This window comes from Crinia signifera, chromosome 2 (assembly GCF_055691185.1).
Source record: "Crinia signifera chromosome 2, ASM5569118v1, whole genome shotgun sequence".
Classification (NCBI taxonomy): Eukaryota; Metazoa; Chordata; class Amphibia; order Anura; family Myobatrachidae; genus Crinia; species Crinia signifera.
This window is the reverse complement of record NC_139218.1, coordinates 222,500,518-222,518,339: the sequence shown is the minus strand read 5'-3', so window position 1 is coordinate 222,518,339 and position 17,822 is coordinate 222,500,518. Positions and strand designations below refer to the sequence as shown.

The 17,822-nt window shown below is 43.4% G+C and overlaps 1 protein-coding gene across 3 annotated transcripts in view; it reads right to left on the bottom strand.

Moving 5' to 3' along the window:
* PITHD1 (PITH domain containing 1) overlaps positions 1-16,751 on the bottom strand; it is a 22,685-nt gene extending 5,934 nt beyond the window's left edge. Inside the window, exons 1-4 of one of the 3 annotated variants that reach the window (XM_083173813.1) lie at positions 16,500-16,750; positions 10,621-10,664; positions 10,436-10,513; positions 2,390-2,521 (exon numbers count right to left, since the gene is read on the bottom strand). In XM_083173813.1, the coding sequence (XP_083029939.1) occupies positions 2,390-2,521; positions 10,436-10,513; positions 10,621-10,664; positions 16,500-16,700 (455 nt within the window). In that variant the 5' untranslated portion in view covers positions 16,701-16,750. Of the gene's footprint in view, positions 1-2,389; positions 2,522-10,435; positions 10,514-10,620; positions 10,665-16,499 lie in introns of all 3 variants that reach the window. The other 2 variants (XM_083173814.1, XM_083173815.1) reach the window with 2 other exon arrangements.
* Between the last annotated feature and the right edge of the window lie 1,071 nt (positions 16,752-17,822).

Here is a 17,822-nt window from a genome sequence, read left to right as displayed (position 1 = left end):
TAATACCAGCCCCGGCTCTTTCAGCCTGGTGCTGGTTATGGCTGTGGGGGGACCCCACGCCAATTTTTTTTTTTTAATAGTTAAAAGGGTGACAGCTATAATTATGCCCTAACCCAAGCCCATTATGATAATTTTGGTCACATATGACGTGTCAATAGCCCAAATCGAGACAGTGTGTACGTTGGTACAATCTTTTTCTTGCGACTGTTTGGACGGGAGTACATCAGACGTCGCAAGTAAAATTGTACAGGTGTGTACGTGCGTGTCGGCACTTGTTTGTGGACGTCCGATGGGAGTACGGTCGGCCGAACGGTTGCCAGAAATAGGGATTGTATAGATGTGTACCCAGCTTAAGACTGGTTATTTTGATCTAACAGATCAGAGTTATAGCAAATCAAGTATAAATCATAGCTGCATTCTTTGTACAAAGCTAATTGTGCATACGACGGATTCAGCACATACTCCTTTAACAATAATATATCTCTACAAACAAGAACTGAAATGGGAAGTTCATGGCGGATGGGTTTTGACAACTGTCCAGCTTGACAGAAACAGTCCACAAGTGTGACCAGATGTCAGATTTGGAGAGGGAAATTAGGTTTAATTAAATATTAATATAGTTATATAGAAGTCTATAAATAAATACTATAACAGTTCTGTTAGTTCATGTTTAATTTTGTTTATTTTTCTTTTCAATTAAGCTATAAACCATTCAGATGTATTTTTTGTTTCCCTTTGTCCGTTTAATTATATTGTTGATGGAAGATAAAGTTTTCTTTTGACACTATTTTAAATGAATTCCTTATTTTAATAGCAACATACAGGAAAATGGGATGTAGTTAATATGCCGACAGTAGGGATCCCGGTGGTCAGGATACAACACTGAAATCCTGACTGCCATTACTACCAGCCAAAATCCCAGCGCACAGGGTCTATTCTCCCTTGTGGGGGTCCACGACTGTACCTGCAGCGTGGCCAGCCCAGTGAGCCGGCAAGGGACTTTTTGCGCTAGCCCCATGCCGGCGGCCAGGATCCCGCCTGACGGAAAATCATACAGAAGACCCAGCATACCAATAAACGAATACTAGTATTGTATGAAGGAGGCAATCATGACATGCATATCACATATTTCTCAATAATTAATTATACAAATGTGCAAGCTTTAACCACAATGTTATAGTATATAAAGTTCAAAAGTTACACTGCTAAAAAAAAAAAAAAATATATGATCATCTTATGTTTAAAGATTAAATTAGGAATTCTCACAATGCACACTGCACGATAGCTGTAGAGAAGGAATATTCAACATGTGGCCCTCCTACTCAGGGCCGGTGCAAGGCACCGGAGCGCCCCAGGCGAGTCGGGGTGGGGGCGCCCCGGTGCCGGGCGGGGGGGGGGGGGGGGTCTTGGTTGGTACCTGCGTAAAAAAAAACTTCTGTCCCCGGCGTCCCTGCTGAGTGCTGGTGTAGGGGTGTCCGTGCCGCCGGGGAGCCTGCGGCGCTGTTATCGTGTATACGCTTGTCGCGCCCGGCGGGGTCCCTACAGTGCATAGAAAATAACTAGCGCTATGCGCGCGGCGTTATTTTCTATGCTCTGTAGGGACCCCGCCGGGCGCGACAAGCGTATACACGATAACAGCGCCGCAGGCTCCCCCGGCGGCACGGACACCCCTACACCAGCACTCAGCAGGGACGCCGGGGACAGAAGTTTTTTTTACGCAGGTACCACAGTGCAGGGGTGAGGGGCGAACTGCCGCCCTCCAGGTGCCGGCGCCCTAGGCAAATGCCTAGAGCTGCCCTAGTGGTGGCGCCGGCCCTGCTCCTACTGGTGTGGCACTATACATTCCAGTATGCACTGCCACAAGTTTTGCATGCCCTAACAGCAGAACTGTGGCATAGCATGCTGGGTTGTATAGTTATAAAGCATCTAAAGGGCCACATGCTAAATATCCATGCTGTAGCGGATCTAGCACCCCATCTTTTTTGTGATGTATTCATAAATATGGCACAATCACCAGTGATAGTGAACACACCTACCACAGCCTTTTTGATCTTCTATGATTATCTTCCAAAAATATTGGACGGCACTACTGGCAAAAGGTGGGGGTTCTGCCTGGATGCTAAGAGGAGTGAGGCACAATGCACAGGGACCAGGTGTCATTCTATTAAAATTAGACATTTCTAAGACAAAATATCCATCTCTGGAATATGACTAATGGATGTTAAATAAAGGACTACTTTCTCGAACGAAGTCTGTGTGTGAGAGAATGCATAACTATTTGATAGTAACCTGACCAATTACTCTACCAAAGACATGACTGTATTTTGTATTTATTGAATACATATTTGCTGGATGACAATTCCTGTTTTTATCAAGGTTGAACACTTACATACTGGGGTGGGGGGGGATTACATACTTTGTAGGATACTCCAATTCTCCAGTAGTGTCGATATTTAAACTGAAAACCTGATCTGGTTCCCTTCCAACATCATCAAAGTCCATGTGAGGAATGTTCTTAAACCTAACAGACAATGATATAGGTATTATAAACAAACATTTATTATAGTACAATAGCTAATCATAAAGAGAGATGCAAGAGGGGTTGGTGGGTGGAGCTAAACTTTAACCACCAGATTCAGGCACACATTATACTAATTAATAGCATAAAGTAACAACAACAACTACAATCTAAGTTGCAAGCTTTGAAAATATGGAACATTCACTAGGCTCCTCCTTACCTTAACATAGAAACATAGAATTTGACAGCCGATAAGAACCACTTGGCCCATCTAGTCTGCCCCTTTTTTTAAACATGTTACCTCAAACCATATTTGATCCTTATTTTTTGTAAGGATATCAATATGCTTATCCCAAGCATGTTTAAATTGTACTACTGTATTTGCGTCTACCACCTCTGTTGGGAGGCTATTCCACTTATCTACTACTCTTTCTGTGAAAAAATTCTTCCTCACATTTCCCCTGAACTTCCTCACATTTCAGTGCATGTCCTCGTGTTCTGTTGCTCCTCTTCCTGTGAAGAATGTCTCCCACCTGTACCTTGTTAAAGCCCTTGATATATTTGAAAGTTTCTATCATCTCCCCCCTTTCCCTTCTCTGCTCTAAAGTATACATATTAAGATCTTTTAGTCTTTCCTGGTACGTTTTGTGATGTAGGCCATGCACCATTTTAGTTGCTCTTCTTTGTACAGTCTCTAATGTATTTATATCCTTCTGGAGATATGGCCTCCAGAACTGAACACAATACTCTAGGTGAGGTCGTACCAATGACCTATACAGTGACATTATTACTTCTTTCTTTCTACTGCTGATACCTCTCCCTATGCAACCAAGCATCTGACTTGCCTTCTTCATTGCTTTGTTACATTGCCTACCTGCTTTTAAGTCCCCTGAAATAGTGACACCTAGATCCCGCTCTTCCTCAGTAGTTTCCATTATAGTGCCATTTATACTATACAGGTTGAGTATCCCGTATCCAAAATGCTCGGGACCAGGAGAATTTTGGATAACGGATTATTCCATATTTTGTAATATTTTAATATTTCAATGATGTATTTTGAAGTATCTTGCATTTATGCTGTATAAACACATAAAATAAACACAAATATATTTTATTACCACATAAAATACACACAAATATATTTTATTTGTTCAAAAAACAAGGTTTCAAAACATGAAACAAAATTTGTGTACTGTCTCAGATATTGAATTTGAATGCCAAGCAATCATTTTCTTGTACATATATAGTGCCAGTTACATATCATGTCCTCAGTGCTGCTGTTACATATGTCCCCAGTGAGTTTTTAGCTAAACAAATTTTTTTTTCCACTTTCTGGAAAGTATGGTTTTCGGAATAATTCGGATAACGGATGTTCGGATACGGGATACTCAACCTGTATTGAGTCTTTGGATTTCTGAGACCCAAGTGCATGATTTTGCATTTTTTGGCATTAAACTGTAGTTGCCATTCTCTTGACCATTTCTCTAATCTGCCTAGAGCCTCAATCATTTGTTTTACCCCTCCTGGTGTGTCTACCCTGTTGCATACCTTTGTGTCATCTGCAAAAAGGCACATTTTACCCTCAATTCCATTTGCAATATCACCAATAAAGATATTAAAAAGCACCGGTCCAAGTACAGATCCCTGGGGTACTCCACTTGTAACCTTTCCCTCCTTTGACTGTACTCCATTTACTACAACTCTCTGTTTTCTGTCCTGCAACCACGCTCTTATCCATTCAACTATCTTAGAATCCAATCCCAAGCTTTCAAGTTTATTTAACAGTCTGCGATGTGGGACAGTGTCAAAAGCTTTACTAAAGTCTAAATAAGCTACATCTACAGCCCCACCTTTATCTATTACTTTAGTCACCCAGTCAAAAAAGTCAATAAGATTTGTTTGACATGATCTTCCCCCAGTAAACCCATGCTGTTTTGGATCCTGTAAATTGCTGGTTTTGAGATATTCTACAACTCTTTGTTTTAAGAGTGTTTCCATTAATTTCCCTACTACTGATGTAAGGCTCACTGGTCGATAGTTGCTTACCTCTTCCTTGCTTCCACTTTTGTGCAGTGGGACTACATTCGCTGTTTTCCAGTCCTCTGGGAATACTCCAGTAGCTAGTGACTGGTTGAATAATTCTGTTATTGGTTTTACCAGCTCCCCTTTAAGCTCTTTTAGTATCCTTGGATGTATCCCATCTGGCCCCATTGATTTATCCACTTTCAGTTTTGAGAGTTCTGTGAGGACTTTCTCCTCTGTAAATGTACTTGTCTCTCCCTCAGTTTTCTGACTATACTTGCAACTTAACTGTGGCCCCTTCCCCTCTCTTTCAGTAGTGAATACTGAGCAGAAATAATTATTAATATTATCTGCTATTACATTGTCCCCCTCAAGAAAACTTCCACCCTCTGTCTTCAGTCTAATTATTCCACTTTTTGTTTTTCTCCTTTCACTTATATACCTAAAAAAAGATTTCCCCCCTTTACCCACTGACTGGGCCATTTTCTCTTCAGCCTGTGCTTTTGCACATCTGATTACCTTCTTAGCCTCCTTCTGTCTTACAAGATACACCTCTGTCTTCATTCTTCTGCGTCTGCTTAAATTTTTTAAAGGCCAACTTTTTTGCTTTCACAATACTTGGTACTTCTTTTGCAAACCACAATGGCTTTCTTTTTCTTGTGTTTTTCCTAACTCTTTTGACACAAGGTTCTGTTGCTTTTAGAATTGCACTTTTTAATTTTTGCCACTTATTCTGCACTCCTTCCAAGTTCTTCCAATCTGCCAAAGAATCCCTTACAGAGTTTCCCATCTCTACAAAATCAGCCTTCCTAAAATCTAACACCTTTGTTTTTGTGTTCGATGAGTCAGTCTCTGTCTTTATTTTGAACCATACTGCTTGATGGTAACTGGATCCCAGATTTTCACCCACATTTATGTCAGATATTCTGTCACCATTTGTAAGTATTAAGTCTAATATTGCGTCCTTACGAGTGGGCTCCCTCACCAATTGCTGGAGGGATGCTCCTTGCAAGGAATTCAGTATGTCCCTACTTCTGGTGGAACTTGCAACAGGCAGCTCCCAGTTTACATCAGGTAGATTAAAGTCTCCCATGATTATCACCTCTCCTTTTAATGCCATTTTATTGATGTCCTGCAATAGGCTCTTGTCTAGTTCCTCTTCCTGACCTGGTGGTCTGTAGATCACTCCTATACGAAGAATCACCTTTTCCCCTGTTTCTATGGTCACCCAAAGGGCCTCCGTTTTTACTTCAATACTTTGTATTAAGGTAGTCTTTATATATTTTTTCACATATATTGCAACCCCTCCTCCAATTTTTCCCATTCTGTCCTTCCTAAATAAAGTATATCCTGGTATAGCTATGTCCCAGTCATGATTTTCATTGCACCATGTCTCTGTAATAGCCACAATATCCAGTTCATCCCTTGTCATTATTGCAATTAGTTCTGGGATTTTATTTCCTAAGCTCCTAGCATTTGCACACATAGCTCTAAAAGTTGTGTTTGTGCTTCTCCTGCTGCTAGCTATGTTCATCTTTCTGCCTATATCTATTCGGTTTTGATCGGACCTTGTTCCACATCTTATCATTACTTATCTTTCTACTAGTATGCCCGCTCAAACAAAAGCTTCAAAAGTTAGCCCGCTACCTTCTGTGTGTGCGTGCATGTGTGAGAAAGAGATGTAGTTTCACTCTCTGACAGCAGATGACAGTGTGTCAGAGACTCACTGACACACACACATATATATATATATATATATATATATATATATATATATATATATATATATATATATATATATATATATATATATATATATATATATATCCGCCTCGAGCCGCATGCTGCCTTCACTTATATGGTATATAAGGTGAGCACTTTGTCATTGTAATTTGTATGTGTCTTTTGTATGCCGTCTGAAGAAGGGGAATAAAAGTACCCGAAAGCTTGCACAAACTGGTGTCTGCGTGAAGTATTTCGGTACTTGTTTCCTAGCACGGCCACAATCGCGGGCATCGTGTACCTTAAAGTTAAGGTACACGATGCCCGCGATGGACCCGATTTCCTTTGAAATCAGGTCCATTTTGCCGGCAAAGCCAAAATCGCAGGCATCGCGTCGGTCGCGGCCATTAACATTGCCCCCGACGCGATGCCCGCGATTTTGCCATAGGCTTCAATGTTCAAATATTTTTTAACATTGAAATGGGGAGCATCGCGTCGCTCTTGTGCCATTATAATGGAACAAGATGAGATGGACTTGATTAAGTCCATCTCACATAGGAAACAATGTGAAATGGGCCAATATGACCCATTTCACATTGTATATGGCCCCGTCGTCACACCACAATTGACGCCAACCCAAAGTGTGGCGAGCGCAGCAAGCCCGCAAGGGGCGGCGGTGTGTGTCCTCCGACCTTTTCATACCCCTACTATCCACGTCAGCGTGGAGTTGAGAATATAAAGTGTGGCGAGCGCAGCGAGCCAGAAGCGTGGCGAACCCCGCGTATACCTGTGAAGTTTTACGCGTGCGCTCGCCATGCTTCGGGCTCGGTGGCTCGCTGCGCTCGCCACACTTTATATTCTCAACTCCACGCCGACGTGGATAGTAGGGGTATGAAAAGGTCGGAGGACACGCACCGCCGCCGCTCGCCACGCTTCGGGTTGGCGTCAATCGTGGGGGGGCGTTGAGGGGGACAAATTGGGGGTCTGGGGAATATTTTACATTTAATCCAATGTAAAATAGGGTCCCAGGGACCCTATTCACATTTGATTCAATGTAAAAATCGCGTCGATCGCATCGCATGCGATTTGGTTGCATGCGATGCGACCGACGCGATTTTTCCGCCGCAACCACCCCGATGCTAATCGGTGTCGCCGTGCTAGGAAACAAGTACCAGTATTTCTGCTGTTAAACCCGTTGGGTGCCGTTTATTGGAGCTGCCTATTATCATTTTCTGGCTGGGCACCGCAGTGGATGACTTGCCCTTCAGGGGTCAGGAGGGTGCTGGCTTAAAAAAGTGACACATATATATATTTTTACATATACCCACTGAGTTCTCTTTCAAGGGCTTATTTATTTAGATTTTTCCCCTTGATCTTCCATTCACTTTATAGCACACAAGAGTCCCTCACCGCTAGAGGGCGTCTGCCGTGGAACGCAATACGGCAGTGCGTGCATGCCACCGAACCCGGAAGGAAGCGTATACACGCAGCCCGGGAGGAGGGCGGCACTACGTGACCCGGAAGCGGCACCGGCACTGACTAGAGAGGCAGGCGGCAACCTTCGGTGACGGACTTGGTTCACTTTTGCATCCCTTATAAGACACAGGTAAGCAAGCGTTATGCTTGTCACTTTCCTTGCACCTGCACTTTATACTTGTACAGACCACATCCTGATGAAATGGCCGGTGGGCCATGAAACGTTGATGGAGTCATTTGCAATGTAATGTATTACTGAAATTCTCTGAAGTTTTCATTTGAAATTACCGTGGAGTGCCGTCTCTTCTTTGCTGATTGCAAAAGGTCCTTGTATATGTTATTGTGGACAGGACACCCCGGGCACTGACTATTAATTCATCCAGAGTGCCAAATCTACACAAACGTGTATATAATAGCTATATCTATATCGTTTTGGTCATTCAAGCGAATTAAACACTAAACTGACTTATTGGTGGATGCACCGCTGGCTGACATTATATACATATTGAAGGAAGGGGGGTCTGGACTACATACCCTAGCTGTACTGGGTATACACACACATGCCGACCTGCTTGAGATATACACTGAGTGGCCAAATTATTATGACCACCCCCTCAATACAATGTTGGGCCACCTTTTGCCCTTAATACTGCATGGCTTCTTCTTGACATGGACTCTATGAGAAGTTAGTAAGTTGTATGAGACCATATCAGATGAACTGCACTTTTCAATTCCTTAAGATTTGATGGTTCTGGATCCAGCTGCCTGATGGCCTGTTTGATCTCATCCCACAGATTCTCAATTGGATTGAGATCTGGTGATTGTGAAGGCCAACTAAGCAGGGTAAAGGCTCTGTCATGCTCTTCCAACCATCTGCGGATAATGCCAGCTTTATGACAGGGAGCATTGTCCTGCAGTAAGTATCCAACCGCGGCAGGGTACACCATTAACATAACAGGATGTACTTGATCTGCGATAACACTTAAATACCCCTGGCCATTTAGACGTTGTTCCACATGAATCAAAGGACCTATACAATGCCAAGAAAACATCCCCCAAACCATAATATTGCCTCCACCAGCTTAAAGTGTTGTGGCAATACAGTTGGGGTCCATGCTTTCGTGCTGTGTTCTCCATATTTGCACCCTGACATCTGCATGGTGTAATTAAAAACGCGATTCATCGGACCACACAACCCTTTTCCAGTCATCTACTGTCCAATCCTGGTGCTCCTTTGCGAACTGGAGAAGTCTGCTCTTGTTCAAGGCAGACAGTAGAGGCTTTCAAACAGGTCATCGGCTTTCGTAGCCTATACGGTGTATTGTGCAGCGAACATTTCATTCAGAGACCTTCGCAGTTGCTCCCTGATTAAGATTCCCCGCAATTTGACGTACTGCTGCTCTTCTGTTGGACTGGACACCTCTGGCAAAGTCTCCTTTCAGATCGAGCATTCAGTAGCCTGTGACGACCACAAGCCTGACGTTTAGACTCGGTTTTCTGCTTGGTAGTCCACTCTCTGTAAACATTAATAAATGCTGCTCTCGAACACTTCACAAGTGCAGCCATTTTGCTGATACTGGTTCCGATGGTTCAAGTGCCTACAATCATCCCCCTGTACAAATTCAGTAAATTAAAAAATTTTGTCCATTTCTTCGCAAGCAACACTGCAATTGATTCTTCACTCGTCCTGCATTCCCTTTTTATAGCTATCTATCTCGCCCTCTAGCTGCAACAACGTGAAGTTATGGCTGATCTGCGTATAAGTGTCAAGTGGTCATAATAATTTGGCCACTCAGTGTATATCAGCCATTCAATTAATCTGAGGATATATAGAACAGTGTGTACCCAGATATAGTCTTCAATAACTTATATAATTATGCTATTTTAGTAATATATTGTTTAAAAATTCATGGAACATTAAATATCCACACATTAATTTTGGTGAAGAAAAATAAATAAAAATAATAGTATACATCACCATTTTATGTTTCTGACATTAGCATATGCACACAAACATGGTAAACAATGAACAGTCTTGGTCAGTACATGAAGTGCATACAGTGAGTGTTATTGGAAGAAACACTATTAGCACCAATAGCAAATGAGGATTCCAGTTATTGGGACTAAATACAGATAAAGCAATCCTGCTGGTATATATGCAATTGTGTCTGACAGTGGATTAACAAAGGTTACTCTAGTCAGCACCAGCCAGGCCATGCTGTACACACCTAGGCCAGCATCAATATGTTAAGTACATGCTATGTAATATATCTGTCCAAAATATCCTTATTTATTATACCCTAAAAAGGAAGAGTAACTTGTCCAGCAAGGGAAGGCAAGGCTTATTTTTAGCTTATTAGAAGCCCTGGGGAAAACACCTGGCTCCACCTGGCTGAGGTCAGATGGGCTATAGAGGTGGAGGAGTTTTAATAATTTAAGATTCAAAGTGCCAGGCTCCATACATCACCATCTTTACCCCAGCAGTCTCAATTGTCCCTCAGTGGATTAAGGAGAAAAAAAGGATTAAAAGAGGTTAAACTGTTGTCCATACATTTTTACCAACATTTAAGCTCTTTGTATATTTATACAGTCATATAAGATCGAATGTCAAAAAATCCTGTATAAATGAGAAGTCACAATGCAAAGTGTAGCAAAAGTATAACAATGTTCATACAATATGTAACTGATATTACTCACAATCTCATCTCTGAAGGGTGTGCATCGCTGTCCTCTCCAATAAGGATAATCCCTTTTAGTTTAACATTGCCAGTGAACCTAACAAATAAGATAGATATCAGATACATGGCAACATCACTTAAAGGGATAAAGGGTGCATAAAACAAAAGACAATGCATTGTACAAAGCTGACAAAACATACTTACGGTATATTAAACAGTAGTTCCTCATCATCATCACTTTCTACAAACTAAGGAAACAAAATATTAGTTCTACAACCGGACACTTATCCATGCACTCATTATATCCCACATTGATTATTGCAATAGTCTCCTAACTGGTCTTCCCAAGAACAGACTCTGTCCACTGCAATCCATTTTAGATGCTTCTGCTAGGCTGATCTTCCTTGCAAGATGCTCGTCTACTGATCCACTCTGCCAGTCCCTCCATTGGTTGCCTGTATCTTACCGTATTCAATATAAAACACTTCTACTCGCATAGAAAGCTATTAACCATACTGCACCAGCATATATCTCTTTACTTATCACAAAATATCTCCCATCTCGACCACTCCGCTCTGCAAAAGATCTGCGTCTCTCTTCTGCACGAACTTGGTGAGACTGCAATGCTATTACTGGTGCCTGTCCTTGTGTTTCCCTCCTATATCCCTATAGATTGTAAGCTTGCAGCAGGGCTCTCCTACCTCCAAGTCTGTCTGTTGTTGCCCAGTTTGTTTTATCACTATTGTAAAGCGCAACGGAATCTGCTGCGCTATATAAGAAACTGTAAATAAATAAATAAAGACATGTACAGGCTTCTTTGATGCCTTGCAGTAAGATCAGTCTCATGTTTCAGAGCACGAGACTAATCACCTGGCAAGAAAGTCAAACATAAGCAACATGTCTCAGTGTTCCTAGCCTTTACTTGTGGCTCCCAGCCAAGTGTCCCTGCTTGGACTTATACCCCTTTCACACCAGACAAAATTCCTGGGTTGGCCCCAGGAACCCGGCACTAGCGTTGTGAAATGCCCCCGGGCCAAAATCCCGGTACAGAGGTGCCAGGATTTCAACCCTGCTAGCCAGTGTTCACAGGTTGCTGGCTGACGTGTTTGCCACTCACCGCTTCAATGCCAGGTGCCCCTCTCACTGCCCAACTGCTGGAGACACGGAGCTGGTGGGTTCCCCCTCACAATACAAAATGTAGGCACTAGGCTGGTGTGAAAGGGGCCAACCTGGGAATGTCCCTGAATTTTGAATATTCTGCTGAATGTCAAACATCCCCCCCCATTTACCCAGCTTTAAACTTCATCAGGGAGATGGAATTACTTCCAATATCAGAGACCAGGCTGCTGTCATTATTGATCTTCTCCCTTGTCTGTTCATGCACAGACGGAGGGGGGCGTTAAGGACCCACAGGATCGCACACGCTGATAAAATGAGCGATATCGCTCAGCAGTACTAAAATGAGCTATAATCACTTATTTTATTGCCCAGTATTGCTTAAATGTTGTCTAGTGCAGTGGTTCCCACAATGTTTTGAATCACAGTGCCCCAGAGAATCAGTTTTTTTCATGTAACCCTTAAGCCAAAAGTTTCTTATTGAATTAAATAAATTGAGTTAATAAGTCTTTATTAGGTTCCGTTATGTGGTGAGGGACATCATTCTCTTCTGTTTGTCGACATATTTTATGTTTGGAAGCCGCAAACATTGGTTATAGGATAAAATAAAAAAGGTATGCACAAACATGACCATAGTTAACAACATTTTCGTGCACTTTGTCTAATGTATACACAAGCTCTAAAGCTCACAAGCTCTAAAGGTGCACTTGCATGTACAGCAGCACCCGTGTTGTTCACAACAGGATACATTTGGAGCTGTGCAGCGCGCCCACTGCAGGGTTACCTCTGTCCTAGGAGCTGGCTAACATCTATACTAAGGGTAGGACAGCTTCAGCCTTGCACTGGGCAGCTGCTGGACTGCTTGGAACCGGCAGGTGAATGCCAATTCTGAATGCTGCAGAGGGCTGGATCTTGTGAGTCATACCCTGGCGCACCGGCCGTTGTCACGCAGTATAGCTTGCGCCCTGCCCATTACCTGCAGGCTCCAGTCCCTGCAGGCTTGTACCTGTACGCACTATAAGCTTGATTCAGCATGGTTCACAAAAGCTTTCTCTAATGGGCAAAACCATATGCACTGCAGGTGGAACAAATATAACATGCAGAGTTTTACTGTCTACTTTATTTTTAAATTACAACTAATTAGATTTCAATTTGAGCACCTCACCCAAATCTAAATCTCTCTGCACATCTTATGGGGTATACCACGGCTATTTGCAATCTGATTACATTGCATAGAAATTAAGCAGGGATCACTCTGTGTGTATACCGCCCGCTCTCCCCCCCCCCCCCCCAGCGACGAGCAGCCCACCGCCATTTGTGAATAGATTTATACTGCATGCCATATAAATCTAGTTAGATTGCCATGACAACACTGGTCTGTACAGATCGCTCATTGCTGACGATTAACAGTGTGTAAGTGATGTGTGCTGAGTGATCTGTGCTAACCTACATTGCTTAGTATGGGGTGCATGCCACATTACATTTGCCCCACCTGCAGAGGACGTGGTTTTGCCAATCAGAGAAAGATTTGCTTTTGCGATTCATGCTGAAATCAGGCCTGCGCATGCAGGGCAGAGGATATGGCTAGCAAAATGCAGCATGGGGAGACTGCTCACCCCGCCCCCCTCCCCCTTGCTGCCTGCACCCCCACCAGGTTCCACTGCTCGGTACACATATCGGCTAATGTGAGCCCAATTTTAGGAATTAACTGCTGTATTAATGGTAAATGTCAATTCTGGTTACCACTTTGAGAAGTCTATGCATAAATACAGGTACGTTTGCAGGAATTTATAATTAAATAAAAAAACCTCATTCCATGTATAAATGCATATGCTATTTTATTAAACAAATAAAAGCTACAATAAAATCAATAGTTATAAAAGCAAACAAAAAACTAATATACAGTAAAATAAAATAAAAAAGCTCTAGATCAAAATGTAGTATATAAACCTCTACTTTTTACTTAAATTTGGTGACTTACATTTCTCCTTTAGCTCTATTAGATGTAGGGTTAATTTTTTTTTTTAGCAAGCTTATGAGGCTGATGGAGAAATGGTAATCAAAATTTGTACGTTACACCTAAAGAAAGAGTAAAATATGGCACAGAATGCCTGGTGTCAGAAGTGCTCCAAGGGGATGCGATCATTTGGTCTACAGCATGATGGTCAACAGTCATTAGGTCGAAACGGGAAAAGGTCAACATGGGTCTAGGTCGACATAGTTCAAGGTCAACAGGTCGTTAGTTCGACAATGTCTAGGTCGACAGTCAAAAGGTCGACATGGGGTTTTTCCACTGTTTTCTGAGCCGACATGTGCCGTCAGGCGGTATTTCATGCCCTACGATCCACTAGGGCGTGGTGGGAGAATAAAATAGTGTGCCCGATGTATAGCGAGCGCAGCAAGCGATGCGGTGCACTTAAAACTGTGTCCATGTCGACTGTGTCAACATTCGGGCCAAAAAAAAAAACCTGTGAAAATCCCCATGTCAAACTTTTGATTGTCGACATAGTCGAACGACCTGGAACCATGTCGACCTTTTCCCATGTCGACCAGCATGCTGTAGACCAAATGATCCCAACCCGCTCCAAGAGCAGTAGAGTACCCTATCTTTCTTTCAATTTTGCAGCTCGCATTGAGAGTACTAGAGATGCAAGGCCGCATCTCTGATGCCAAAGGCATTGGGTTTAGACACAAATAATCCAGCACAAGAGACCTCTGAATGAGGAAAAGCTGTGGCCACCTCACACCTAAAGGCCCATACACACTAGATCGGGGGTCAGGGACCTTTTTTTACCTTTTGCCACAAAATATATTTAGATACACCAACGTTACCCCCTTGATTTGAAAGGAAACTGATTTTATAATTGTAATACACACTTTAACCCCAGAAATTGATGATTTATCTTGCTAGAACGGTACACAGCCTGGCAGCAATTGATGAGGATTACCATGTATGACTGTGCGTGTAGTATAGCCATTGATTATGTGACGTCCTGGCAACCCTTAATGTTAGCATTTCAAGATGATAGTGACAGATGTCAACTAGTCGACTCTATTTAAGAAGTGGGCGGACTTGTAGGCGGGGCCCGGGGCATCACGCAGGGAAGCATGTTATGCATGGAAAACGGTCATTGGGTCTACAGCAAGTTGGTCGACAAGCATTGGCTCGACACCGTTAGGTTGACACAGGTCTAGGTCGACATTGGTCTAGGTTGACAGGTCATTAGTTTGACACAAGCATTAGGTCGACAGCCAAAAGATCGACATGGGGGTTTTCACTGTTTTTTGAGCCGATATGTGGTATTTCATGCCTTACCATCCACTAAGGCGTGGTGGGAAAATAAAATAGTGTGCCCGAAGCATAGTGAGCAATGCAAGGGGATGCGGTGCATTGGAAATGGTGTCCATGTCAACATTCGGGTTAAAAAAAAAAAAAAAAACGTGAAAAACCCCATGTCGACCTTTTGACTGTCAACCCAGACACTGTCGACCTATTGCATGTCGACCTAACTGTGTTGAACTAATGATTGTCGACCAACTTGCTGTAGACCAAATGACCCCAACCCTTATACACAAGGGTCTGACGCAGTTCTCTCGCTCTATATATATATATATATATATATATATATATATATATATATATATATATATATATATATATATATATATATAGTTAGTCCAGGGATCGGCACTCCTTTGTTGTCAAGATGTAGAATAAACATGTAGGTGAACGCACTCAACGGACTTTGTATGTGAAGAAATTACACTTAAGTCAGTACAAAGTCCGTTGAGTGCCTTCACCTACGTGTGTGTGTGTGTGTGTGTGTATAGTACTTATTTAGTTTCACAGCGCCAGCTGTACGCTACGCTAGGTTTGAATGTTGGCAGCATGCCAACGTTATCAGCGTAGCGCGGCAGCAGCGCTACATTATCAGTGTAGATCATAGGCTGCCTTGAACTACGTTGTTAGCGTAGTGACTCCGCAGCAGCCCAGCGCTGATAGGTCATTGTGGCACTTATAGATCCAAATAGAAATAGACAACTCGGCACACCGCTAACAAAGGGGACGTCTAAAGTAGACACCCCGGCAAACAGCCACACTATATAAAACCAACTCCACGCCAACGTGGATAGTGGGGGTATGAAAAGGTTGATAGGATGCGTAACGCGTCCCCTCACGGGGCTCTTCGGGCTGGCGTGGATAGTGGAATAAACAAGGTTGACAGCTGTCAACCTTGTTTATTCCACTATCCACGCCAGCCCGAAGCATGGCGAGCCCCGCGAGGGGACACGTTACGCATAATACCGACCTTTTCATGCCACCACTATCCATGTTGGCGTGGAGTTGATTTTATATAGTGTGGCGAGGGGACACGGAATACATGTGAAGTGCTGGTGTGGATAGTGGGGGGTGTTTCAGGAACACTTACTGCCTACGCTCACACTACTTCTGACTGACTACGCTGGTCGCGCAGAACACACTACGCTGCCGCGGGAACACAAAGCCTATTCTGAAAGGGACACTACGCTAAGTACTTAACTGGCGCCGTGAAACTAAACAAGTACTAATATATATCCACATAGGTTCTTACCCAGTGCTTTCCAGTATGGACCGCACAGATCCCGGAGGATGGGCATTGTAGCTCGAAACATGTAGTACCAGATTGCAATAAACCGTGCACGCTTTCTTCAACTTAAATCCTAGACAGTGACACCTGATTGCTATCTATCACATACTGTACTTTTTAAGTTTAATTGATTAGGTATATATTTTATTTTATGAGTTAGCCATGTTTAGGACAGTACAGTAACCTGGAGTTATAGCTTGCTGCAGAAAAAGCCTGAGGGGCTTATTCTACAGCTGCACCAGGCCAGATATTGTGTTTTCTCCCCTACCTAGCAGTATGTACTTGCTGAAATTACGCCAGTATGTACTATAAACACGCATGTAGGCAAGGTTCAGTCACCCGGCTCCGGTCAGCGCGCTCTTCCCAGGCCTTGAACACCAGCTTCCCGCTGCCCTCCCGGCTCTCGTTTAAGCACTGCAGCTTATGCAGGTCAATCTTCTGGTACAGTCCGTACTCCAAGCCGCGCTCCGGGGCCTCAGCCCGCTCTGCGCCACAGCCGCAGCCCCCACCACCACCACCGTGGCTGTGCCCGTGAGACATCGCTGCTTCCTGGTCACCGACAACAGCGCCATCTTGCTACTCGCAACGCAGCTGCTGTACTTAAGCCTCCGTCATGACGCCATCTTGGTACTCGCAGTAACACCGTCGACTCATGATTATGTCATCATGTAGCCTGAATCTGTTCCATGCTGTATCCCCCAGCTATGTAAATTAAATGCTGTTTCTACTATCCTGAGCCCCATCCCGCATAGGAATGGGTATCGGAATGTGTTAGTTAAAAAAAACATCGATCATTGTTATTGGTTCTTAATTCGATGGTGCTATCCCGATGTTTGCTGCCACCGAATGGTACATTTTAAAAGGCGTTCTCGATGTTTGCACTGGGTCCCACCACCATTACTACTCGGGGACAGCCACGCTATACAGGTTTTGCGCATGTGCAAAGTTTTTTTTTAATAAAAATTGCTGATATTGCGCTTATACGTTTTCGGGTCAGCCTGTGTCCTAGTTGTCTACCTCTCCATGAGGGAGAAAATGTTCTGTTCCTGGACTTACCAGGTAATGTTTGATTGCCACCACCTGTAGTGAGCTAGTTAATTGCTGAGAAAGGTGTTTCACCGCAGGTGATGTTAATCATACATTACCAGGTAAGTCCAGGAACAGAGCATTTTCTCCCTCATGGAGAGGGTCAGGTAGGCAACCATGGCTTGTGTACACAATAAAAGCCTTCCCCAAAGACTCTAAAACTGGGGTAGCCAACCTTAGTCCTCGAGAGCTACCAACAGTGCATGTTTTGCAGGTCTCCTCACAGAATCACGTGAGCTAATTAGCTCCATCTGTGTATCTTTTAAAATGTGTCAGTGATTAACCCCTTCCCGACATTTGACGTATATATACGTCATGGCCGGGAAGTACTTCCCGACACATGACGTATATATACGTCATGGCTTCTAACTGTCACTGCGTCTAGAGACGCAGTGACAGAGGGACGATGTCTGCTGTCCCTGACAGCAGACATGTCCCTGCATGCCCAGGGGGGGCTGCGATGCAGCCCCCCCGTCGGCGATCGCTGTGATTGGCTGTTCAGTGTGAACAGCCAATTACAGCGTTTTCTGTGTCACCGGCGAATAACTTTCGCCGGTGACACGGGATCGGAGGTGA